The 24,285-nt window shown below is 50.7% G+C and overlaps 2 protein-coding genes across 2 annotated transcripts; one reads left to right on the top strand and one right to left on the bottom strand.

Annotated features, from left to right (window-relative positions):
* The first annotated feature begins 1,412 nt into the window (after nt 1-1,412).
* Nucleotides 1,413-13,140, top strand: ITGB2 (integrin subunit beta 2). Its single transcript, XM_033065414.1, has 16 exons — nt 1,413-1,551; nt 5,615-5,681; nt 5,977-6,065; nt 6,379-6,562; nt 6,765-6,935; nt 7,143-7,384; nt 7,668-7,823; nt 8,642-8,737; nt 8,877-8,966; nt 9,144-9,284; nt 9,522-9,706; nt 10,394-10,638; nt 10,944-11,166; nt 11,316-11,530; nt 11,626-11,792; nt 12,063-13,140. The coding sequence occupies exons 2-16, from the start codon at nt 5,618-5,620 to the stop codon at nt 12,123-12,125; spliced, it is 2,331 nt and encodes a 776-aa protein (XP_032921305.1). The 5' UTR covers nt 1,413-1,551; nt 5,615-5,617; the 3' UTR covers nt 12,126-13,140.
* An 841-nt stretch (nt 13,141-13,981) lies between these two features.
* Nucleotides 13,982-23,861, bottom strand: KMO (kynurenine 3-monooxygenase). Its single transcript, XM_033064690.1, has 15 exons — nt 23,282-23,861; nt 22,161-22,230; nt 20,638-20,735; nt 19,233-19,322; nt 18,991-19,039; nt 18,311-18,398; nt 17,350-17,515; nt 16,794-16,865; nt 15,983-16,104; nt 15,393-15,540; nt 14,923-14,980; nt 14,729-14,811; nt 14,458-14,559; nt 14,314-14,373; nt 13,982-14,149 (listed from the first exon to the last, which is right to left on the bottom strand). Exons 1-15 carry the CDS (start codon nt 23,333-23,335, stop codon nt 13,982-13,984), a joined length of 1,428 nt encoding a protein of 475 aa, XP_032920581.1. The 5' UTR covers nt 23,336-23,861.
* Nucleotides 23,862-24,285: the final 424 nt, after the last annotated feature.

Genomic DNA, 24,285 nt, shown 5'->3' with positions numbered 1-24,285 from the left:
CTCAGGTAAAAAGCAGTGCCAGAAAGCACAGAAAGGTCAAAACTCCCAGGCTTCAGGTTCCAACACACCCTCTCTGCTCCCACTGTTCCCATTCTGGGGGCTCACAGCTCTCCCACCATTCCTGCAGCCTTGAGTCAGTTGAAGCAAAGTGAAATAAGTGAGGAGAAAAGACCGGCACATGAAGGACCTCATGCATACAAAAGGCAAATTACAGTGGCTCGTCTCATCCAACCACACTTCCTTCCCCCAGACCCGCAGCCCCCACCACTGGCAGGAAGCTCCACCAACCTTCCCAGCTTCATGTACCACAGCTCTCCCACTCCAGGGGCCGTGCTCTGCAGCAGCCAGGCTGGGTGAGCATCCCAGCTCCAGCTGGCTCTCTCTCAGGGGCCATCCCCACCATATCCTGCAGCAGGTGCTCCAATGCTCCTGTCCCACTGCCAGGACTACTGTGATACTTTCCTGCTGCACCTGGCTGGGATGGAACCAAGCCAGGACTGTGATGTCTTCTTTAATAAAAGCACCGATCCTCAGAGCATCCATCCAGGCTTGGAAATTTTCTGCTGATACTGCAATCTCTTTTCTTGCTGCAAAAATAAAACCATAACTATAACACAGCAGACAGTAAACAAAATCAGGGTCTTATGATACCTCAGGCTGCCCTGACCATGGCAGAGAATTGGAACAAGATGGTCTGTAATGTCCTTTCCAACACAAACTCTTTTGGGATTACATGTTAATGCAAAATAGTGACTTGCTTGCTTGGAAATAGAACCTACAAAGCAAATAATAAATATGCACATTAATTAGTTTTAAAAAAGACCCTACATTCCTGTATGTTTTCTAAATGACTTGGTTTTTTTTTACTGTAGTGCCCTGAAGAGGTTAAGAGGAAATTGCCAGGAGCTGGTTCCCCTCTGCTCAGGGAAATGCTTCTGCTGGGAGGAGTTATTGAAACCAGCACAAAAACGCTAGAAGGCTGCTTAAAAAAAATTCCCCCCGCAGCCCTGAGCTTTGCCGGAGGACAGCGCCTGCATCCTCTGTCGTGTGAGGAGGCCTGGCTACCCTGACACAAACATTTCAGAGCCCTACCCACAGTCTGAGAGGAACCAGCTCCCCGTCTTCTCCACACCCAAGGGCTGCCAATGTGAACTAGCGCACTGAGCTCAGTGCTGATCCCCAGCAGAGATGTGAAAGGTGAAAAGTTCTCATAAAGCACGAGGTTTTGGGTGGGTCCCTTTCCTAGGTGCAGTGGGAGGGCCCCAAGTCCCTGGGTGTCCCAAGGAGACCAGTCACAGTCCCACAAGAAAGGGTGCTGTGAGTTTGGCCAGGTTGAGTGGGGCTGGCTGGGGTTTTGGGGAAACACGCCCTCCCTCAGGCACCACTTTTGACTTCCTCTTCCCGTGCAACTGCGAGACAGAAATAGGAAGGAAAGATTGGGGTACATCACGGAGCTCCTGATTCCCAGCTGTTTCTCCCAGCCAACTTGAGAAGCTGAGACCATCCTCATCCCAGCCCAAGTACAGGACAGAGACGAGGGCTGGAGGCCAGGCAAGTACAGCATCTCAATATTTATGCTTCTGTTCCTCCTTTCTTGGGGGCAGGTAGGCGGGCAGCAAAGCGAGTTTGTAGCTCTGGTGTTTCAATGGCATATTTTTATTATTCTTGATCTAACCTCTGGCCACTTGAGTTCAGGGAGCTTCAGAGAGCTTGGCGTGGTGTCCCTCCTACAGGCAGGCAGCCTGTGCAGCCTTCGTAAAGGCAGCTTGCCTGGTCTTTAACAGTTTTGCCTTTGGAGGTAGCATTGAGCCTGGAAATGCGGGTGGTTTTTGTGGGCAGGATGCCAGACCTCCAAAACTCCCTTTCCTCCCCACCTCGAGGGTTCAGAAAGCAGAGCAGGGAGGGTGCAGCATGTTCTTCCCACGCCCTCACACTTGGCACTGGGCAGGGTGGCACTGGGCAGGGCTGTGCTCACCTGCATCACCAGGGCTGTGGCTGCCACGTTCTCCTCCCATGACCCTCTCTCTTCCTAAGGGGATCTCTGCCACTGCCAGCCACAGATTGCAGCAGGGAAGAGAGAAGTGGCATGGCAGCATGGCATGAGGATGGCAGGGATGGCTGCCCAGAGGGATCAGCAGTGTCACCATCTGGAGTGCCTGTGCACAGACCTTCCTGGCTGTCCCTGCACCCCTGTGAGCCTTGCTCTTCTCCTCCATCTCTCTGTGTGCTGCACACATCAAATACTCTGCAGGCATGTGACCCCAGGGACAGCAGGTTCTTCCCAACATCTCAGTGGCTCTTGGATGCAGACGAAATGTGGGCACACCCCAGGTGTCAGGGAAAGCAGCAGGTTTTGATGCTTCTTCCAATGTCACAGCGAAGCTCACAGCCTCCTGGCAGGTGAGAAGCAAAGATGTGAGCACACGCGGTGACATCGTGTCCGGTGGCCAGCACATGCACTGGAACAGGGCTACTGCGTGTTCTGAGCAGTCTCTACATGGTGCATTTTGCTGTCCTAGCTGTCAAAGCTGTCACATCCTGCTTCACAGTGGTTTTGCACTTTTTTAGCACTGCTCTGAGTTATCTCAGTCAGGCTGGAGGGTGGGATGTCCCCAGACTACCCAGGGCAGGACTCGGACCCTGACAGACCCAGCAGAACAAATCCCCTCCTTCCCTACCTCCCAGGGCAGACCAAGGGTCCCACAGGTATTTAGGGATTTTGGTGTTTATAGTTAAGGGATGCCACAGACTAGGCAGGGACTTGGTGCACATGGGAGAGAACTCACCCCCCAGGCACTGGAGGCTGCTGGAGGGAAATATATATAAAATATATTAATATTTCCTATAACATGACATGGGAAAATATATATATGTGTATGTACATACGTATATATATACTTTTTGGTTTTTTAATTATATTTATTATTTTTATATTAAAAATACATTTTTATATATTTACTTTTTTGTATTTTTCCTGTGATTTATATATACAAAGTATATACAAAAATATATATATACACACACACTGAGAGTGATATTCTGCATGAGCTGGAAAATACCTGTGTATGACCACCTGGGTGGGATCTATCTGCATCACACAGCTGAGTGACAAAAGAATTAGCCCCAAGTCAAGTGACATCCACTCTCCCATCCTCACTCTGCTCATTTCCCTTCTGTCCTTGAGGTCTGGAGCTGCCCAGGTTGCAGGGGTGGGGAGGAGCAGCTCTGCTGGGTGCAATGCCTGGCATCTCTGTCACAGCATGATGATGACCCAGCACCAGGGATGCTTGGCAGCATGGAGGAAGCAGCCGTGGGCACTGGCACCAGTGGAACCTCACCACTACAGGTGGATGGTGCAAACACCACCTGAGCCCCCTGAGGACACTGGGCATGAGTGTGTACCTTCCATTTTTGTGGGAAAACAGAAGTTTAGCAAAGCCCTGATGGGAACTTGTGGCTAACAGACTTCAGGACTCATCTCTGCTGTTGAACACTTGTTTTATTTATAGCAACAAGATCACTGTTGGCATCAACACTTCCCCTTCAGCCTTATTTATAACTCCCAGCTCGTTCCTCCACGTGGCACAGCAGCCAGCTCCATCCCAGCAGCGGCCCCCAGCACATCCTGAGTGCCAGAGTGCCCCAGCTCTGCACCCTGCCCACAGGCAGAACAGCAAGGACAGCACCCAGCATTTAACTTCCCTGAGGTCACCTTCACATCTTCTGGCTCACAGACCCTTGTGGGGCATCTTACCCTTAGGCAGATGCTTCATTGGTGGAATATCCTGGTGGCTTCTGCAAAAGGCTCTTGCTGAAGAAGAGGCTTGATCCCGAGCCACCCAAGGCATGTGGTGAGATGATCAGAGCACAGGACCAAGCAGGACCCTGGTCCTGAGGTGCAGCTTTCTCCTCCTGATGCCACCATGCAGCCCTGGCCTGGAAGCAGAGCCTGGTGGCAATTGTCCTGCCCTTAGCTGGGTTGCTCCCTCTTGGCACCCCTCTCCCCACCACGGGATGAAGATGGTTGTAAAGCTCTGCAGTTCTGCTCCTTCACACCAGGGCGGGAGCATGGACTGTGTGCACCCCTCTGCTTGCATCAATTTATCAGAAAAAGGGGGAAAAACAACTTCACAGGGAGAGCACAAGCCGGAGACAAGACCCAGGACTGGTGGTGACTTCAAGTCTGGGATGAGCTGAAGGGGTCAAGGGGGTTGGAGGGAATGCTGCTGAGGCCTATGTCAGTGCCCTGCTCATGCAGAGCCAGGATGAAAACCTGCTTTTCCCTCCCCTGAAGGCTGTAGGGAGGCAAACAAAGGCAGAAGCCCCATTAGTTCTCTTTGAAAGCTGTGTACTCACCCGCCCACACACCGCAATGTAATTTCCCTCCATGGCTGAAGAGAAGTGTTGAACTTCCTGCTTGTGATAAGGGCAAGAAGCCATTCTGGGGGTGAAAAAGGCATCCAAATGCAGCTCACAACATGAAGCCTACTTTACAATATTTGATAGCAGCTAGAACTGGGGGTGTGTTGAGAGTTTTTTGTATTTCTGGAGTTTGGGAGCTTTTTTTAATCCAGTTTTAGGCTTGCTCTATTTTACGAGATGAGCCTGTAAGCAGGGAGCTCCAACCTCCAGCAAGAGCAAGGAGCTCACAGAGCTGTATTCCATCACCACTGCACACTTTAGCATGACAGCAGGAGCTATATGCTTGGAAACAATAGTAGTGGAGAGGAACTTGCAGAGCTCTTTGTGCAGAAGGATGGTCTTGTGCAGATGTGGCAGAGTTAACTCCCAGGCCATCACCCCCAGGGTTTGGCTGGGTGACCACAGCAGTGCCTCTTGCTGGCTTGTGGAGCTCTGCCAGGGGGACTGGAACCCGGGCAGGGTGGGCTTCCACATTGCCCCAGCCATACTCAGTGATGGCCACTACCCTTAAAGTCCTGCCACATCTCAAAATCTATACCACAGCTGGGCACCAAACCTCATTGTGCAAAACTGTCCTGCCTAGTCCTTCTCTCCGCCCTTGGGAGGAGACCAGACATCCTTTCAAGGCTGCCCAGTATCACCCTCAGCTGGTGTGGTGTCTTGCAGAGGCTGACAAGCTGAGACAGCACACCCTGATTCCTCAGAAGGGGATCTGAGCAGCCCTAACGTAATAACCCGCCTCAGTGTCTTTTGATGATTTTCCATTTTTTCTCATTTCCACATCACTCTGAGCTGTTGTTTTGGCAAGTTCACAGGAATGGGTGATGTCAGAAGCCAAGGAGTGGTTCTTTTCTTACTCAAGGCAGCTATCAGAGTTATTTTGAAACGGATGACCTGATTCCCCTGGTTTACGCTGTGTCTAGTATTGCTTAAAAGAGAAATGTTGTTCCTTTGTAATTTCTTATTCCTTTTTCTTCTTTTAACAAATTCCTCTTTTTGGACTTCCCCATGTTCATCCGTGTTGCAAGGCCTTTAGACTGTCAGGGTTTCCTCCAGGGCCTTGCTGGGGAAAGGTGTGACACACAACAGTGTTAACAAATGTGATCTCATCACAGGCTGCCCAGAGAACCTGTGGCTGCCCCGTCCCTGGGGCACATCCTAGGTGGTCACAAGAATGTTTTTTGTTCTGCAGAAAATGCCTCGTGACTGCTGCTTCCAGCTGCCAGCAGTGACCTTGGTGCTGCTGCTGGTGACAACAGGTGAGCCTGACCTGCCTTCCTGGGGCAGTGACACTGGGGGATCCAAAATGCTTCCCAACAGCAGTGGGAACACAGCACTGAGAGGTGTGCAAAGGCCATGTCCTTGCACTTCCTGGGGTCTGGAGTTAACACGAGCCAACCCAGCTGCAGGCTGCAAGGCAGCTGAAAACCCTTCCAGGGCCCCCAGGATTGGTTTGAGAGGCAGGGCAGGCTTAGGCCAGCAGGGGTGCCTGATGTTGAGTGTCTGAACATCCCAACTGCCCCCCACACCAACTCTGTCTTTTTGCCTTTCCAGCCTTTGCCATGGAGTGCCCCAAGATCAAGGTGGGGACGTGCAAGGACTGCATTCAGTCTGGTCCTGGCTGCGCCTGGTGCAAGAAGCTGGTAGGTTCCATGTAGCTGTCAGCCCCCAGCAGACAGCTAACAGGCATCAAGACAGTCACCCTGCCTGCCTGGCTTCATTGTGGGAGTGTTTCATGTCCTGAGTGGAGGATGGGGCTGGGAGGGATCCAACACCCATGATCTTTCTCCATCAATAACCATCAAAGTTTTATTTTCTCCATCAATGCCCATCAAAGATTTTCTTATCTTCATCAGTGCTCTGGAGACCTGGTTTGGGGGCCAGGTCATCCTGTTAGGTGCCTGTTTACCTCCTGCTCCTCTGATTTTTTTTTCCTGCTGATGTTGTCACACACAGAATTTCACCAAAGCTGGCGAGCCAGACACCGTCCGCTGTGACACCATTGAGCAGCTGAAGCAGAGGGGGTGCCCAGACAGTGAGATTGTGTTTCCAGACAATGAGATCAAAAGAACACAGGACCGCTCCTTAAACCAAGACATACAACTGACTCCACAAGAGGTGCACCTGAAGCTGAGGACAGGTATGCTCTGCCTGGCATTCCCAAAACCCTTCTTCTTGTGGCCTGCCAGCAATGCCCTTCCACTCATCCCCAGACTCACCTGAGACACAGCAAGACGTTGCAGCCTGCATTTCCATCCCTTTTCTCCAAGAGAGAGGAGGGGTGGGGTGATGGCACAAGCTGGCACAACGTGGCAGCTGATCCTGCCATCCCTGTCCCTCAGGCCAGCCTGCTGTGTTTGAGGTGAAGTTCCGCCGTGCCACGGGGTATCCCATCGATCTCTACTACCTCATGGACCTCTCCTACTCCATGCTGGATGACCTGGAGAATGTGAAGAAGCTGGGAGGGGAGCTGCTCAGGGCGCTGGAGAGCACCACCCCTTCTCGGCGCATTGGTGAGCCTGTCTTTGGCCTGGCACTTCTGTTTGCTGCTGGGAAGAGCTGGAGGGCTGGAGGGGGATGCAGGAAGGGGACAGCAGGTGTCCTCTGCCAGGCTGAAGAGTGTGGCAGGGCAAGGGACACAGTAAATGTACACAGATTGTCCTTGCCTTGTGCCCTGTGCCCTGTGCCCTGCCCCTGAAATTGTAGTCTGGCTACCCTAGGGTTTGGCTCCTTTGTGGACAAGACAGTGCTGCCATTCGTGAACACACACCCTGAGAAGCTGCAGAACCCCTGCCCCAACAAGGACAAGAAGTGCCAGCCTCCCTTTGCCTTCAAGCACATCCTGTCCCTGACTGACAACGCCAAGCAGTTTGAGAACGAAGTGGGGAAGCAGTCAATCTCTGGGAACCTGGATGCCCCAGAGGGGGGGCTGGATGCCATGATGCAGGCAGCAGTGTGTGGGGTGAGTCCAGGGGCTGTGCTCACACACATAGATGGCTCTGCCCCTCTCCAGGTGGGCTCTGGGAGCCCGTCCTGCCTAAGTTCTGATCTGGCAGCAGGGCAGGTCACTCCGGAGAGTACAAGAGATCATCTTACCCCAGAGCTCCTAACCCTGATCTCCCTTATTCCTCGTGCCCCCTGCCCCACGCTGTGGCTGACACAAGACTTTGGAAAGGGCCATACCCAGTGGCCCTGTCCTGCCAGCCCTGCTGAGGGACCGGGGCCACTCTCTGTGCCACTTGCAGGACCTGATAGGCTGGCGCAATGTGACCCGCTTGCTGGTGTTTGCCACCGATGATGGCTTCCACTTTGCTGGGGATGGCAAGCTTGGGGGCATCCTGACCCCCAACGATGGCCAGTGCCACTTGGAGGACAACATGTACAAAAGGAGCAATGAGTTTGTAAGTACTTGGGGGCTGTTCAGCATCTCCAACACCCCCACCTCACTCCCCTGTAATGGGTTAGTTGCACTACTTAATTAGTGGTTTGTTTGCGGGTTTTTTACCTTCATTTAGAGTCAGGATTAAAACATGAAGGAGATGGACTTCTCATTTGGACCTGGCTGTTTATTAAGTAAATTTTATCTATAGTGTAGAGAGTTTTGCAACACTTTTAGCTATCAAGCCAAAAGTGAGAAAATGGAGGTATATTTAGCTAGTTACAAGGTCTTTTACAGGCTAACTATTCAATTAAGAGCTAACATCTATATTATTTATACTTTTAACTTAATAACCAAACATCTGTGACCCAAACTATGGTACTAAATATCCAATCCAAAAGCTACTACCTGAAATCATGAAGAAGAAGGAACAAGAAGGAAGAAAGAGACAATGCTTAAGAATGTCCTTTTTGTTTCCATACCTATTACTGTATTCTAAAACCCCAAATTCAAACCCCTTCACCATGTGAAAATACACACACTTCTAATTAAACACTAATGATTCTAATTCTATTACTCAAATTTGGAAACCTTTTCTAAGGCCTTAAGTCAAAAGCAGTGCTCTTTGAAGGGTTAGTGTCAGAAAACACAGAAAGTTCAAAACTCCCAGGGTTCAGGCTTCCAACACTCCCCAAAGCAGAAATGACAATGTCATGTAAAATAGCCTGTTGTCCAAAACATCACCTTAATCACCATAAATTGTGCTGCCACACCCAAGGTATCTACTCTCATGCTGGTGGGGGAGCTTGTGCTGAGTGTGATATCCCTCTCCCCATTCAGGACTACCCATCTGTTGGCCAGCTGGTCCAGAAACTTGCCGAAAACAACATTCAGCCCATTTTTGCTGTCACCAGTAGGGTGGTGGATGTTTACAAGGTGAGACTATGTCAGATGGTCCAGGTGCCTCCATCCCCTCTCCAGGGGGACAGACACAGCTCTGTCTGTCTCCTGCTGCTGTCTCCTGCTCTGCTGCCATGTGGTAGGAAGTGCTCACCTCTTTGCTCTCCACTGGCAGAAACTCAGTGAGATGATCCCAAAGTCAGCAGTGGGGGAGCTGAACGAGGACTCCAGCAACATCATTGAACTCATCCAAGTGGCCTACAATGTAAGTACTGGAGTTCCCACCTCTCCAATGACATCACCTGCATTCCCAGAGCCACCCCAGGCACCTGAGATCCTGACTGTGGTGCTCTCTGGCTCTTTTTCCTGACCTGCAACCCCATACCCTCTTGGTTTGGTCTCCTCTTGGACTGATGGCACTTTCTCCATCATTTCTCCAAAGAACCTCTCCTCACGGATCATCTTGGACCATTCCACCTTGCTGGACACTCTGGATGTCAAATATGACTCCAAATGCAAAAATGACAAGGACTCAGTGGATGAAGCAAGAGGCAAGTGTGACAATGTGAAGATCAACGATGAGGTATGCTCTGCTGTACCAGGAACACCCCACACCTGCACAGTTTCTGTTACCCATCCTGTTTAATGGCAGGAGCCCTGGCTGCTGTTTATATCAACTTAATGCCCAGAGTGTCCAAAGTGCTGTGGGATGTGGGAGATCCTCCATTGTGCTGGATGTGCATGTCCTCAGCCTAGAGCCAATACCACACTCTGACAGCTGGGTATCTGGCCCTTCTCTGTCCTGCTTTGCACTTTCTAGGTCACCTTCAAAGTGAAGGTCACAGCCAAGGCGTGCATTTCCAACTATTCCTTCACCATCCGGCCACTAGGCTTCACAGACACCCTCACTGTCCATGTGGCCAGCAACTGTGACTGCCACTGCAATGACCAGCCCAACCCAGCTGCTTGCAATGGGCAAGGCTTCACTGAGTGTGGGATCTGCAGGTACGTGCTGTGCATGCAAAACACAATTTCAAATGCTGCCAGAGCTGGGGAATTACTGGGAGAGGGATGTTGGGCCAAGCCAGAGCTGGGCTCTGTAGCTTTGCACAGATTTTTGTGTTCAGAGAGGTGGATTCATGCATTCCCCTTGGAAATGTCCCCTGTGTTCACAGAGGCAGGGGACACAATGAGGTGGCTCTTCTGTTGGTGGAGGTTATGCTGTTTTTCTATCCATCCAACTATCCATCCATCCATCCCAGTATCAAATCATCTACTAATCTACCTACTGAGCTGACACAGATTTCTGTAGAAATCTCTAAAAATCCCATTTCTTGGCTGCAGCTCACACAGGTCTTTAAGTATAATTGTTGCTTCATGGCCTCTCAGTGACAAGGAGAGGAAAAGACTGCATTTCCTCAAGAAATATATCTCCTTGGCAAAGGCTTGGAAATTATAAATAAAACTATAATTTCTGAGTATTTATTTGGTGGTGTGAACCTGACTGGTGGAAAAGCAGCATTTCTGAGGTTTGCTCCTAGTCAGCCACCTGCTCCAGCATGAGTTAGCACCAGCATGCTGTCACTGGGCTTTGGTGGGGCTGTCCCAGATTTGCTCCACTTCTGCAGAGGTCCAGGCTCTGGCCATGCCCCATGGCCACTGACCCGAGCCTGCTCCTCTCCCCGGCGGCAGCTGCAATTCGAGATACACAGGGAAGAACTGCGAGTGCGACACCAAAGGGAAGAGCAGCAAGGAGCTGGAGCACAGCTGCAGGAGGGACAACAGCTCGATGATGTGCTCGGGCCAGGGGGACTGCGTGTGTGGGCGCTGTGCCTGCCACGCCAGTGACACGCCTGGCAAGTACATCTATGGCACCTACTGCGAGTGTGACAATGTGAACTGCGAGTTCTTCAACGGCTTCCCCTGCGGCGGCCCAGGTGATGCACCCAGGACAGCTCCTCTGCTTAGAAGAACTAAATGCCCTGGGAGACACAGACTTTTTGTGCCATAACCCCGTGGGAGGGTTTGGGGCTGCTGGGTCCCACTGCACCAGCCTGTAGGATCTTGAGCATCCGACGGAGGGTGGTGTGGTGGGAGCAGAGTGGATGATGCTCTCCTAGCACCTCCTTGAGCATCCCAGGGAGGGTGGTGTGGTGGGCACAGGGTGGGTGATGCTCTCCAAGCAGGGGCAGAGGGAGGGTCACCTGTCTGGCTGCAGGATCTGAAGGATTTTCCTCTGCAGCGCGCGGGCAGTGTGACTGCGGGATGTGCAAGTGCCGTCCTGGATACGAGGGCAGCGCCTGCCAGTGCCAGCAATCGACAGAGGGCTGCCGCCTGCACAGCCAGGGACCTGTGTGCAGCCTCCGTGGGACTTGCCACTGCAACCGCTGCCAGTGCTGGGGAAAGTACCAGCCCCCCTTCTGCCAGGAGTGCCCAGCCTGCCCCTCACCCTGCGGTGAACACATGTGAGTGATGTGCTTGGAGAGGGCACGGGGGCAGCGGGGATCCCTGGGATCTGGCCCTGCCTGTGCTTGGGCAGAGCCCAGCTGTAGCCAAGGCCAGGTGAGAGGGTTTCTGCCCCTGCAGATGTGGGCTGAGGCTGCTTGTTTTGCAGTTCCTGTGTGGAGTGCAAGTTCTTCAACACAGGCCCCTTTGAGAAGAACTGCTCCCAGGCCTGTCCCAACATCAAGGTGTCCCCAAACTCAACAGAGGTGAGAACAAATGAGAGGAAATGCAGGGAAAAGGATTCCCAGAATTGCTGGATGTCCTTCCGTATGATCCAGGAGGATGGCAAGGATATATACACCGTCATCGTTAATCCTGACAGAGGTATCCCCTCCCTGCTCCTGCCCTGCCACAGGCAGGCTGCCAGCCTCGCTGCTTCACCAGGAGCTGCAGCCCAACACTGTCTGTCTGTCCCACAGAGTGCCCAGAGCCCCCCAACGTCCCCCTGATTGTGGGTGGCACCATCGCTGGTGTGTTCCTCATTGGTGTTCTGGTCCTGGTCATCTGGCGGCTCTTGGTGGAGCTGCTGGACCGTCGGGAATATCGCCGGTTCGAGAAGGAGAAGACCAAAGCCAAGTGGAATGATGTAAGAGAGCCCCTCTGTGCCAGTGGGGTGTTCTGGGGTGCTCAGACACACTGGGGAGGGGACAGTAGGAGGGGACATCCTTTCCAGAGGCAGCCATGAGCCCTCCCCACTGCTCGTTTTACAGCCCAGCTGGACTTTGCCATTTAAATATCCTATGGACTCTTCTTCCAGTGCTGTCTGTGCTGCTGGCATTGGGATGGGTGGGATGGGTAATGCTCTGCTGGAAATCCAACACAGCCCAACAGAAGCCTCTCACTTCTCTCCCTCCAGGCTGATAATCCCCTCTTCAAGAGTGCCACCACCACTGTCGTCAACCCCAGGTTCAATGAATGAAGCAATACCTGGCAGCACTGGGACGCTCAAACTAGGGAAATCTTAAACTAAGGCTCCTTCCCCCTCTTCTTTATCCTCATGGTTTCATCCCTTCTTCCAAGAGGCCCCCATGACGTCAGGTGTTGGCTGAGGCACTGCACCCATGCCGGTCTCCTGGCCCACTGCCCATGGTTGTGTTAGTGGAGCTGTAGAGGGGAACACCACAGGAATATGCAGTGGCTCCTGTCCCATCTCCTGATGCTACCTTTGCTTTCTGGCAGCAGTCTTGGACACCGAGCCCCAAAGCCAGCTGAGAGCACAGAGTGCTTCCAGCTTTGATTTTGAGCTGGGATTTCAACACTGCCGTCTCTCTTCTGCTCCACCAGGATCTGCCTCCAGGCTGCTCCATGCCTTCCCCTGCTGCACTGGTCTCCACCACTATGCCATGTTTTCCAGAGACCTCACTGCTGAGTTGGACATAAAGAGTCCAACTGCTCTAGAAGCTGCAGTGATATGATAGCCCCTAAGGGATAGTGAGCACTGTACCTTGTGATGAAGAGTAGCTGGAGAAGATGCACTGGATCTCTTTCCCAAATCACCAACTGCTTCCTGGCATCGCTCCCTGCTCAGACCTACCTCAGACAAGGTTCTGCCTGGGCTTCTGCATGCTTAGCTTACCTCCTCTGCAAAGTAAGGAACTGCTGTTGGATGTATGAAACTTGATCTACGATCTCTGGGCACCTGGAAAATGCAGCTTGGAGTTCAGCCATAGCTTCTTCCACCCCCTGGGGCATGATCTCCCTGCTTTGCAAGCGTGTCAGACACACCAGGAGCCTGCTGTGCAAAACACCTGGCAGTACCCAGAGCATCTCCAGCTCAGCACTTATCCCAACTACACACAGCAGCCAGTTGCTCTTATGTTGTGGGTCATTCCTGTGAAATAGTGGTGCAATTCCTTATTTGCTTTAAGTTTGGGATTAATTTGCATACAGTTGTATTGTGTTGCATCTTTATTTTCTCTCTGAAGAAGTTTAATGTGAATAAAGATTAATATATAACGTAAATACATCTGTCCTGCTAAGAATTAGGTGCAAGGGCAGCAGCAGTGGAGAAACTACAGTCACACCTTGTCATTGCTGCCATCATCTTCCATAGGTACAGTGCCTGGGAAACATCCCAGCTAGAGAAAAAACTGTTTTCTACATAATTTGCTATCTGTGCCCTGAATGGTGCTCCCTTGGGAGCCAAAACTGACTCACTGAATAGTGCAGAGCAGTTCTGGTCCCTACCCATGTGCTGGCAGCTGTATGTGGACCACCTCAAATGAGATTGGCTGTGCCACATCAGATCAGGGGTTAATTTGGGTCATTTTATTGTTCTTAAGCAGTGACTGTGAGGGGCTAGGGCAATGTAAGAAGAAGGAAAGTGTGTCTGATAATCCTCCTAGTACTATCCCAGGCTGCAGCTATTTATGGCTTCAGGACCCTCAAAATGTTGGCTTGTTTTTGCCAAGAGCAGCAGTCTGCAGGCTGGGACACACAATCACAGGATGATTAAGGTTGGGAGAAAACTCTAAGATCATTGACCATCCAACCATTAACCCAGCACTGTCAGGTCCAACACTAAACCATAACCTCTAAGTGCCACAGCTACACACCACATCCCTTGAAACCAGGCTGCCAAGGTTACACACCTGGCAAAGGCTTTCTGGACACTGTGCAGGACAGGCTTCCCTCACCTGGGAAAGGGAGAGAGGCCAAACTGCTTCCAAGGGGCTGCAGGAGCTTCCAAACCACATCCCAAGAGAAATAAAATCACCCAGCTGGGCCAACAGTCCGTGCCTTCATTTTTATTACAACAAGGATCTCCCCATACATTCAAACCACTCGTGTGCCAAAGGGAAGATTTCCAATATTCTTCAGGTAATGGGACCAGCCCCACAAGTCTCCCAAGCAGAAGTTCAAGTTCCGTGCCAGATGCTTTATCAGCAGGTAGGTGCCACCCAGTCCTGCTGCCCCCACCACGAACAGCCCTCGATTAATCACCTGCAAGTACAAAGAGAAACCCCAGCATAATCAGAGGTCATCAAAGTCATCACAGCTGGCAATATCCCAGCCCCAGAGCTGCCCCCCAGAGCTGAGCAGTGCTGGGGTGCAGGATGCTCCCAAGGCTCATGGCATGGGGAGGATGGGCAGCACCCTTGGCCAACCTTTGTCTGCCATTTCCAGCGTTGAAGGGCCTCGTGGTAGCGAATTCTGGTGAAGGTCACCTGGGAGGGGTGGCAGGAGAGTGTCACCACCCCAAAGCCTGGCAGGAGGAGCTCACAGAAGTGGGGAATGACCCTCTGGCTTACCATGGTGTACAGTGGGACAATGGTGGAAGGCATGAGGGCGTGGAGAAAGTTGTCTACACGCTTCCGGAAGATGAACCACGTGGAATTCACGTGCTCACGCATCTGCAACAGAGCAACACTCACCCCCCTTTGCAACGGGTTTTGTCAGAGCTCTCCTGTGCTTTGCTACCTGTCCCACTGTCCTGGTGATGCAGGGGTCAGTGCCTCCTCAGCCCCTGCTGCACTGTGTGCGTGGCCCATGGAACCGCAGGTCTGTGCGGGGCTCACCTACCTCTATGTAGTTGTACATGGCTAAATCCGAAATTGCGTGGTCATCTGGCACCCTCAGCCTGGAGAACTCAGGGAGGCAGGCACCTGGGAGAAGAAAGCAACAGTTCCCAGGCAGCTCCCTGCAGGGTATCCAGCTGCCCTCAGGTGCAGAGGGATGTTCCTCTGCTCTCACACGTCCCCAGCCACCTCACTTACCTAGGTCATTGTGGAACTGGTCCATTAATTCATCAAAGACCAGACAATCTTCAAAGCCCTGGGAGGAATGTTAGGGGGTTAATAGGCATAAAGGACCCATACATTCAGCAGAAGTGCTCTCATAGATGCCTAGCTAGTGTAGCTGTTCAGTCCCATTGACCACAGCTTCAGAGCAGTTTTATTCCAGGCCCCTCTGACAGGATCTTAAGAGAAATTGAGGGGATTGCCTTTCCCAGCTGCCTGGATCCCTCTCCCACATAGTCCTCTGCTCCATGGGAAGGTGGCACCATCACCCTGTCCCTTATCCTTCCCAGGAGGACATCCTGATGGGAGCTCAACCCCTGCCAACGCAGAGGACATCAGGCTGTGGGACAGGCCAGCCCATGGAGTTAAACACTAAAACCAGGTGTTTGTAGGTGAAAGGAATGGGATCCCCACCAGCAGGGACAGGCCAGCCATGAATTACTTACAGCATTCATGCCCTGTCCATAGAAGGGCACAACAGCATGTGCAGCATCTCCCATCAGCAGGCACCGGGAGGAGAGGTGGTAGGAGGAGCACTTCACAGAGATCATGGCCTGGGCTGGCAGCAAAAAGTAATCGTGCTTCAGCTCTTGCCTTCAGGTAAAACAACAGAGTTTGTTGTGTGGGACACAAGAGAGAAGAGCAAGCTGTGCCACATCCGAGCTCAGGAAGCCAGGCCACAGACACTGCCAGCTTTGGTATGCAAACCCTGAGCCTGTGCACTGGGCTGTTTGTGCTGGGAAAAATGTGGAAGCCAACTTCCCTCCCTGTGGATGAGATATTTTGTCTGCAGGTTTTAAGTTCTGCACACAGCTTGATCAGATTCTCTTACTGTGAGCAGATGTTGGTCAATATAGGAAGAACATACCAGAGAATATCTGAGTGTCTCTGTTAATATGAAGTCCTGGGATAATTAATTTTAAGAGGAAGGGAAATTGCCTAACATGCTTGAGACTGTTGATACCATCCAAGAAAAAGCCCATCCCATAATAGATAATTGTGTTGATGAGTGAAAAGGGGAGACAGGAACACTTACTCTCCAATGAGGGGAATGGCATCTGGGAAGTAGGTCTGGAAAAAACCCAGCACTTGCTCGCCTGTTGTCAGCTTCTCAAATTCCTCAAAGGGCATGAAGAGTGTGCAGGTGAAGGACTTGTCCTGCCAGCCAGCAAAGAAGGTCAGTAAGAGGAGCAGAGAGAACACCTGAAGCAGCAGCTCAGTGCCCAGCCTGCCACCTGGCAATCACAGTGACCCCCTGGCACAGCAAGAGAATGTCTGGCCACCCCCTTCCTGATGGTGGCCAGGCACAGGGGAGGCAGAAACAGTGTGTGACTGGGCAGCATGGGCCTGGCTCACTGTCCTGGCGCTCCTGGTATGCAGTTGATAACATCCAGCTGCAGAGTGATGGTTTGTGGGGTTCTGGAGACCTTATCACTCTCTACAACACTCTGACAGGGGGATGTCCCAGGTGGGGATCAGGCTCTGCTCCCACCTAACAAGGGACAAAACAAGAGAGGACACAGTCTTAAAGCTGCAGGATGGGAGGTTAAGACTGGACATTAGGAAGAATTTCTTCACAGAAAAGGTGATTAGACATTGGAACAAGCTGCCCAGGGAGATGGTGGAGTCACTGTCCCAACAGGCTTTTAAGGAAAGACTGGATGTGGCACTCAGTGGTTTACAATGGTATTGGCTCATAGGTTGGGCTCTGTGATCCAGAGATCTTTTCCAATCTAATTGATTGGGTAATTCTGTGCCTCCTGGCCCTCCCAATCCCTGCCACCACAGCAGTTCATCCCCACCAGCCCCATCCTGTGCCCCAAGAGAGCATGGCCCTGGGTTAGCACCATGTTGGGCAGTGCAATCATCATGAAGGTGTTTCTCGGCCAGATATGGAGGTAGTTGGGTTCCATGGCAAACTGAAAGAGAAAGAAAATTGCCTTGAATTCTGGACCTGCCCTGCTCGGGTCCCCCAGCCCAGGCTCTGGCTCCCCTCCACACCAGCACAACAGTTCCCATGGGAAGACACAACTACAGGGCCCCTTTCTGCTTCAGGGAGACACAGGGCAAGGGAAAGAGGAAAGCGTAAGAAATAAGGGCAAAAATCTGATGCTTTGCAATTGCTGATGTCCCCATAGACATGCTCCCACCTCTCAGAGCGAGAGTTAATCCCACCACTCTGGGACAGGCTCTCTAGGATTTTTGCATGCAGGTACCAACATTGGCCCTGCTTTTGGAAGAGGAAGAGATGCATGCCTTCTCTTTGGAAAGGTTTAACCCCTTGCCTGAACCCCAGGTGAGGAATTAGTTCTTCCAAAGCTGGTATAGCAGAGCAGCAGTGAGAAGGGGGTGGGATATCCAAGCTGTGAAGGTTGTAGGAACCCCTGGGCCAGGCACACTCACATCTCCATCCTTGGGAGGGATGGTCAGCTCCATGTAGCCGTGGGGAATGTACTCATGGCTGTAGTTGAAGCGTGTTTGCCTCATGAACTGTTTCCTCACTGTTGAGAAGGCTCCATCACACCCCACTATGAGATCGTAGGTCACTTCCAAGGTCTGCTGGTCAGATCTGAAAGCAAGGCAGTACCTTGGATCAATCTGATCTTTAAGATTCCTTCCCAGCTTAACCATTCCATGATTCTGTGGTGAACCCTCCTGCAACTCCAGGCAGCTCAGCACCACTGTGCCCAGAGGATCTGCCTTCTGCAAAATGTGTTAATAATCTTCTAGGTGAGGGAAGACCAGCTCTCACTGCCTGGGAAGCACAGCATTAGGATAAAGAATTATCCTGTAGGTTATCAGGCATAACTCTGCCAGGTCTACTCAGCAATGCAGTCGGCACCTTTGGGATAATGCTGCTGTTTTGCAGAATCTGCAGCACCTGCCAGGAGGGATGGAGGGTAGGGCCAGGACTTCTGTGAAAGAGTGGAAACAAGGTCATGGAACCACAGAATGCTTTGGGTTTGAAGGGACCTTAAAGCTCAGCCTGTTCTATGGGCAGGGTTCTCAGAGCTTCATCCAGCCTGGCCTGGAACACTTCCAGGGATGGGGCATCACCAGTTCTCCACCCTCCCTGATGAGCAGTCTGTCCCTGAGCCCAGTGCTATGGACACTGGTACATTTATCCCCTGCACAGATCAGAAGTGTGTGCCTGCTGCCAGGCTGGGGGGGTTAGTGAGTTGCTAAAACCTTTCTCAGTCTCCCCAGGAATGCTGCCTTGATGCCTCTCCTCCAAAGCTGGCACAAGGCTGTGCCTGCACAGGAGTTTCAAAACTGAGATTGCTCAACTGTTTGAGGTTTTATGAATGATTAAGCAGAAACTAACTGACCACAGTGCTTGATCCCACGCTTGCCCAGGAATTACCTTTTTATGGATAATGTCCCCAGCTCTGCATTGCACCCGAGGAGCTTGTGTCCAAAGAACAGTTTAGTGTTGGAGTACTTCTCAGCAGCTGTGAAAGGAAAAAACAACTAAATGTAGAGGGTTTTACTGTGACCACAAAAAAAATATTTCCAAGAAATCCCTAAATTATGGGGATTTTTGCTATTACAGCAAAGAATTTGCTGTGTTGTGTGGGGGCCAGCAGGCAGGGCACACTGAGACTGGTCAGCTATGGCATAAACTATTTGAAAAATGCAAGGAATCCTGCAAGGATTTTTTTAATTCCCACAATGACATGAGCCATTGACTGCCTTCCACCATCACTCCACTGAAGTTCAGGATGGGATGAGGTGCCTGCAGTCACCTGCAGGGGAATTTTCATAAATTTGGTCCACTCTTATTACATATTTGGCCATAGAGCTCCAGTTTCTATTTGTCTCTGTACAAGCAGTGAAAATGCCACAACAAGGCTGAGGAGGTGTCTCCTACTTCAGCTGGGAGACAGCACAGGTTTTCCTCTGCTAGTTCAGCTTTGCACTTTCTGAGATCTGGGTAAGGGAGCTTGGGGCTCAAAGTCTTCTAGTCATGGGGCAAACCCTAAATCCCCAGCACAAAGTGTGTTAGAAGAATTGAAGGATTTGCAAACAGAAGTGACAGCCTACCTGTCAGCAGCTCTTTGTTTAAGTTTGCTCTGTCCACAGAGAGGATGTACTGCAAGGCAAACAAACAGGGGTTCAGAAAGCTCTGCTGAAGGACACTCTGCATGGCCAGACAGGACACCCTCCCTTCCCAGCAATCCCCTTCCCCCATTCTCTCCAGCCTCTCCCACATCCAGGAGCCCCACGCTGTCCATGACACAGAGACACAAATGCTAACAACATGCTCTGCAAAGCAGCTCCAGTACCTGGTTCTTCTTCCCATAAGGGATGGAGTACTTTTTCCCTGAAGGTGTGTGTATCCTCCTTGCCCGCATGGGAATGCCCTTGGCCACAATCTGAAACAGAAGGGAATATAACCCACAGTTCTGGACAAAACTGTGGGTTTTTAGTACAAGTTACCAAGCATCATCCCCTCACCCCAGCACTGCACTCGAGGAAGAACGAGGAGCTCTTTCCTCACACATTTCCAAATCACATGGGAAAACTTTAGCAGGGCTGTCATGTTAATTTACTACAGTTTACTGAGATTACTTACAAGCTCATTCTCATAAAAATCAGAGGGAAATTGTTTTTTGATAGAAAGGACATGAAAAATCCCAGAGTGCTGGACAGGGCAGGGGATGAAAGCCAAATCACATCCTGGGACTGGGATGTGTGTTGCCAAAGCCTGGGCTCCTCTGCAGAGATCCAGGGAGCAGGAGATCCCACCACTGCCAACAGCTGGATGTTAAATGGTGGTCAGTACCCTGCAGAAGAATGCTGGGCTCCAGCCAAGCCTGCTGGGCAGAAAGCTTTGTGGATGGATTGCAGAGGTCAGCCCAAAGATCAAGATTTTCTGGGAAAATACAAATCTGGGCACATCAGTGGGGAAACCAGCTGCCTTTATTGCATCCTGCTTTATTGCATCAGCTCTGTTGGGAACTCGTGCCCTGTTTGCCCTCTTCTCCAGGAGGGAGGGGAGCACAGCAGGCAGGTAAACACTGGAAGGTGCTTGGTGTCCCAGGGAAGTGCCCCCTGGCAGGAGCAGAGCCCAGCTGGGGCAGATAAAGCAGGGGAGAGCCAGAGGCAGGCATGCAGTGGAAGAGGTCTGGCTGGGACAGGGCAGGAAAGAAGAGGGCACAGAGACACACCTCCCTGGCTTAGTTTAGGGTAAATTTGGGAGGAAACCTTTGAATGGGGTTTCTTTAGGAAGCAGATTTAAATAGTTTATTTCTTAACTGGTTCGGGGAAAATGTTTCTTCAGAGAGAAGTGGAAAAAAACCTGTTTATTTTACAGGCAAAGCAATTCCCTGTACAAAAATTAACAATAGTAAACTGTTTTGAAAAAACATGGTTCAGGAAACTTTTTTTGCTTCAGTTAGTTACAAAAACGAACTAAAAGTAAAGGAAAGCTCTTTCCAGCTACTACAGACAACACAGTCTGTGTAAAAAAATGCAAAAGAGCAAGTACAAGTACAGTCTCTAATAATAAATAATAATAATAATAATAATAATAATAATAATAATAATAATAATAATAATAAACAAACTCTTCTCCTTAATTCCTAAAACCAGTTTTAAAGTTGCAAAACTCAATATTCAACACTAAAAAAAATAAATTAAAAATACAACCACCCCAAAGCACTCTCCCCACCAGGCTGTGCCAGGTACCTGCTCCTCCATGCCCACGGCGCGCAGGGCTTGGCAGCCCCGGTGGGACAGGGCCAGGTTGATGCTCCTGCCACGGGCAAAGCTGGACACTCGGATATCTGCAGAGGAAGAGCAGCTGGTTATGGGGGCAGGGATGGCTCAGTCACAGCGTGGCTTTCAGAAATCCATCTATGCCGTGGTGGATAAAGCGCTTGCAGAAAATCTGCTCTGCGTTTGTTCCTGCCTGGCAATAAATTGGAAAAGGTGATAGTGGGTTGTTAGGGGTTAACACAAAACCCTTAAATAATGCTTTAAATCTGAATTTAAAAAACATATAAAATATTAAAATTACAGGTATGTTCAACATGACTTGGTTGGAGAGCCTTTGGCACAAATTTGTCTGCTAATATCCCACTAGCAAGCTCTTGGAATTGCTGTGTGTCCTCTGTACTAACCTGCCAAACATGTAAAGTATTAGGTAAAGAAAGAATAATGTACTTAATGTCTATTTGAGCCTGGTGAGGGGAACATTTCCCAAGCCCTCTGCAGCAACAGCAGTGGGGTAGGGGCAAGTCCAGCCAGCCTGGAAGGAGCAGCTGCAGCCAAGTGCTGCAAAGGGAACGCTGGATCCTGACAGCACCCCATGTGCCAGAGGGTCCATTAACATTAAAAGCCATTTCCCCTCTAAACAGAGAAGGCTGAGCAGTGAATGCCTGCCAGGTTCTGCTGAGACTGATGCTTTTTGGGACACAGGCAGGTCACCTCTTTCATGGCAGGTCAGATGGAAATGTCTGGGCATCGGCCTCGTTTAGTCTCCCTGGGTTGTCTGGCCAGGGCATGGGGCAGAGCCTCCTCATCCCATTACACCAGTGTAAGCAATGGGCCAAAAGCTGGAGTGGGGCAGTAGGGTCCATCCAACTCAGAAGGCAGGAAAGGGCAATCAGAGGCTTTTTGAGGCTGTGGAATTCTGGCAGCTGAAAGCTGTGCAGCAGAACTGCCTGCTCTGATGTCTGTCAGGGCAGGAAGAGTTACTGCAGTGTCAGGCACAGCTCCTCCTTCCCCTCACTGCACACCTGAGTAATTTCACTTTCCATAGTATCATTCCCACCTGCCACCTGGCTTCCCACCTCTGCCCAGGTTTTCTTTTGTCTGCCAGCTGACAGAAACTGAAGATGAACAATTTCTCTGCCTTTGAGCCAGTGGCTCGGCTCTAAATCCTAATTTCTCTTTTGTGGTGCCTTGTGGATCTGGAGGCTCCATCTCTCCTTCTGACCCAGCACTGTACTGTAATGCTTCCTGCAGAGACCAGGCTTCAAAGGTGAGGATTTGAATCAGTGTTTAAGCCAAGAATATAAAAAGGGCATCATTTTAGTAGCTAAAGAGTGGGTTCCCTCCACACAAGATGAACTTTAAATAAAAGCTCCTCCCCACCACAGGGGCTAAAGGGGAGAGAGAAAAGAATATCCCCAAACTGCCACTCTCAAATTTCATTATTTCCTTGCAGTTTCAGTGAGTTCACACAGTAGTGACTAGGCTGACCTTACCTTCTCTGGCTTCATAAACGTCAACATGGAAACCTCGTCTAGCAAAGAAACAGGCATTTAATGCACCCACCTACAAGACAAGGACCAGGAATGGTGCATGAGATGCATCAAAGGAAAGAAGTGATCAGGGGATGCAGCTCAGCATAAACAGGGAGGTCCTTTTAGCAAGAACCTGAAAGGATTTTTTACTGAAGAGCAGACCTCTGGCAGCCCTGTGTGTTTGCAGAGCCTCTAAGACAAAAGCCACCCAGCAAAACTATTTTTGTAAAGTCATAGCTTTATAAACAAGCTCAGGCTTTTACACACAGCAAGTGAGCTCACCTCTTCAGCCAGAGACAGCAGGAGCTGCTGTAGGCAAGCTCCCAGCTCCTCTCTGGACTGTGTTTACCTTCCTCACTAGAATTCAGGGTGCAGCAGCATTCCCTTAGGAACATAGTGAGGGAGAACAATATAAATTGTGATTTAAGTAATCTTTTAAACTTAATTTCCATTAGGAATTGTTGTCAGAACTGCAGCCTCTTCTCTCATCACTCTATTCCAAGAAGTTAATGTCCAAAAAGTCAAGAGAGAGATGCAGGTTCTGCAATGCCCCAAGCTGTCATAGAATCAGACTCACAGAATGGTTTGGGTTGGAAAGGATGCTAAAGAGCCCCTGCCATGGGCAGGGACACCTTCCACTAGACCAGATTACCCCATCCAGCCTGGCCTTTAGTGTCACACCTCTCTGCAAGCAGCAGTGCATGAAAACCATTCCCAAACAAAAGTGGGCAGAGGAAGGCATTTCCTCTCAGCCTGGTATTTACCACTCTCAGTTCTTGCAAAGGATTTCACCTTAGAGATTTGGTTACAGCCAAAATCAGCCAAGGGACAGGGGAACCCGGCAGCCCAAACAAGGACTGTTATTTAGTGTTTATTTAGTGGGCCCCACTGCTCCACCCACCACCAAACCCCTTCATCCCAGAAAAAGACAGGAGCCTCCCACAGCAGGAATTCAATCAACCCCTTCAGCAGCACCCCATCATCTGCCAAAGGAATGATGTTAAGGAAAACATTCACCCCCACACTCAAGCAGTGTTTATACAGCCCCAGCCCCCCAGTAAACCCTACCCAGCATTTCCTACCAGACCACCACCAACAACAGCAACTCTTTTCCCTCGTGGGTCACAGGGCTCCATGCCAGCTCAGCCCCTGGGTCTCTGATCCCTGCTGTGTCTCTGGTCCCTCTGCTTCTCCCCAGTCCCACTGCCCTTGCCAGCAGTGAATGTGGGTGGCTGAGTCACGCCTGGGCTCTTCTCCCCCAATCCATATTAAAGTTTAACTCCCAGCCCAGAGGCTGTCAGGGAGTCAGCCTGGCTGAGCCTGAGGTGTTGAGATGGCAGCAGGGTGTTATTCAGCCAGGCTCTATCCAAAGGCCTCTTTCGGAAATTGCAGAGCAATCCTGTAGACTCCAAGGAATACACACAGAGCAGGAGGAGAACTTCATCAGCCAGGCTTTTCCTGGTGCTTCGCTGGGATGCAGCTGCAGAGGCATTGGTGGGACAATGGGGAGTGACTTCTGGAGCCTCACAGCCTCTCCTGAGGGTGGGATGTGAGCCACACTACTTGCCCAGGAGCCTCATCCCATCCTTAAGGACATCTTTCATCCAAGGAAGCTGTGTGTGGCTCAGGCATTTTGGGGTGTGATGCTTAGGAGATGCTCCATGCCTGCTTTGCAGAAGCTTTCCAGGACTTGGACAAGGCATTATTTCACAGTGAAACTGCAGACATTCATATCACTGAGTAGAATCTATTGCTAAACCTGCCAGGCACAGCAGATTTGGCTCAGAGACTTGTTAAGTAGGAAAAGCCCTCTAAAAACAGTCCCAGCTTTAACCCAGCAGTGCCAAGCACACCCCTAAGCTGTCACCCCAAATTCCACATCTGTATGGCTATCAAAGACCTGCAGGGATGGGCCAGGACTCAAATGCTTCCCTAGGCAGCTTCTTCCAATGTCTGACAATTTTTTCAGTTAAGAGTTTCTTCCTAAAATTCAATCTAAACTCCTGTGGCACAACTTGAGGCCATTTCCTCTTTCAGGTGGTTGTAAAAAGTGAGAAGTTGTGAGAGCAATAAGAATCTCAAAAAC

The sequence above is a fragment of the Catharus ustulatus genome, chromosome 7 (genome assembly GCF_009819885.2).
Source record: "Catharus ustulatus isolate bCatUst1 chromosome 7, bCatUst1.pri.v2, whole genome shotgun sequence".
In the NCBI taxonomy this organism is placed as follows: domain Eukaryota; kingdom Metazoa; phylum Chordata; class Aves; order Passeriformes; family Turdidae; genus Catharus; species Catharus ustulatus.
This window is presented reverse-complemented; position numbering and strand designations above follow the sequence as displayed.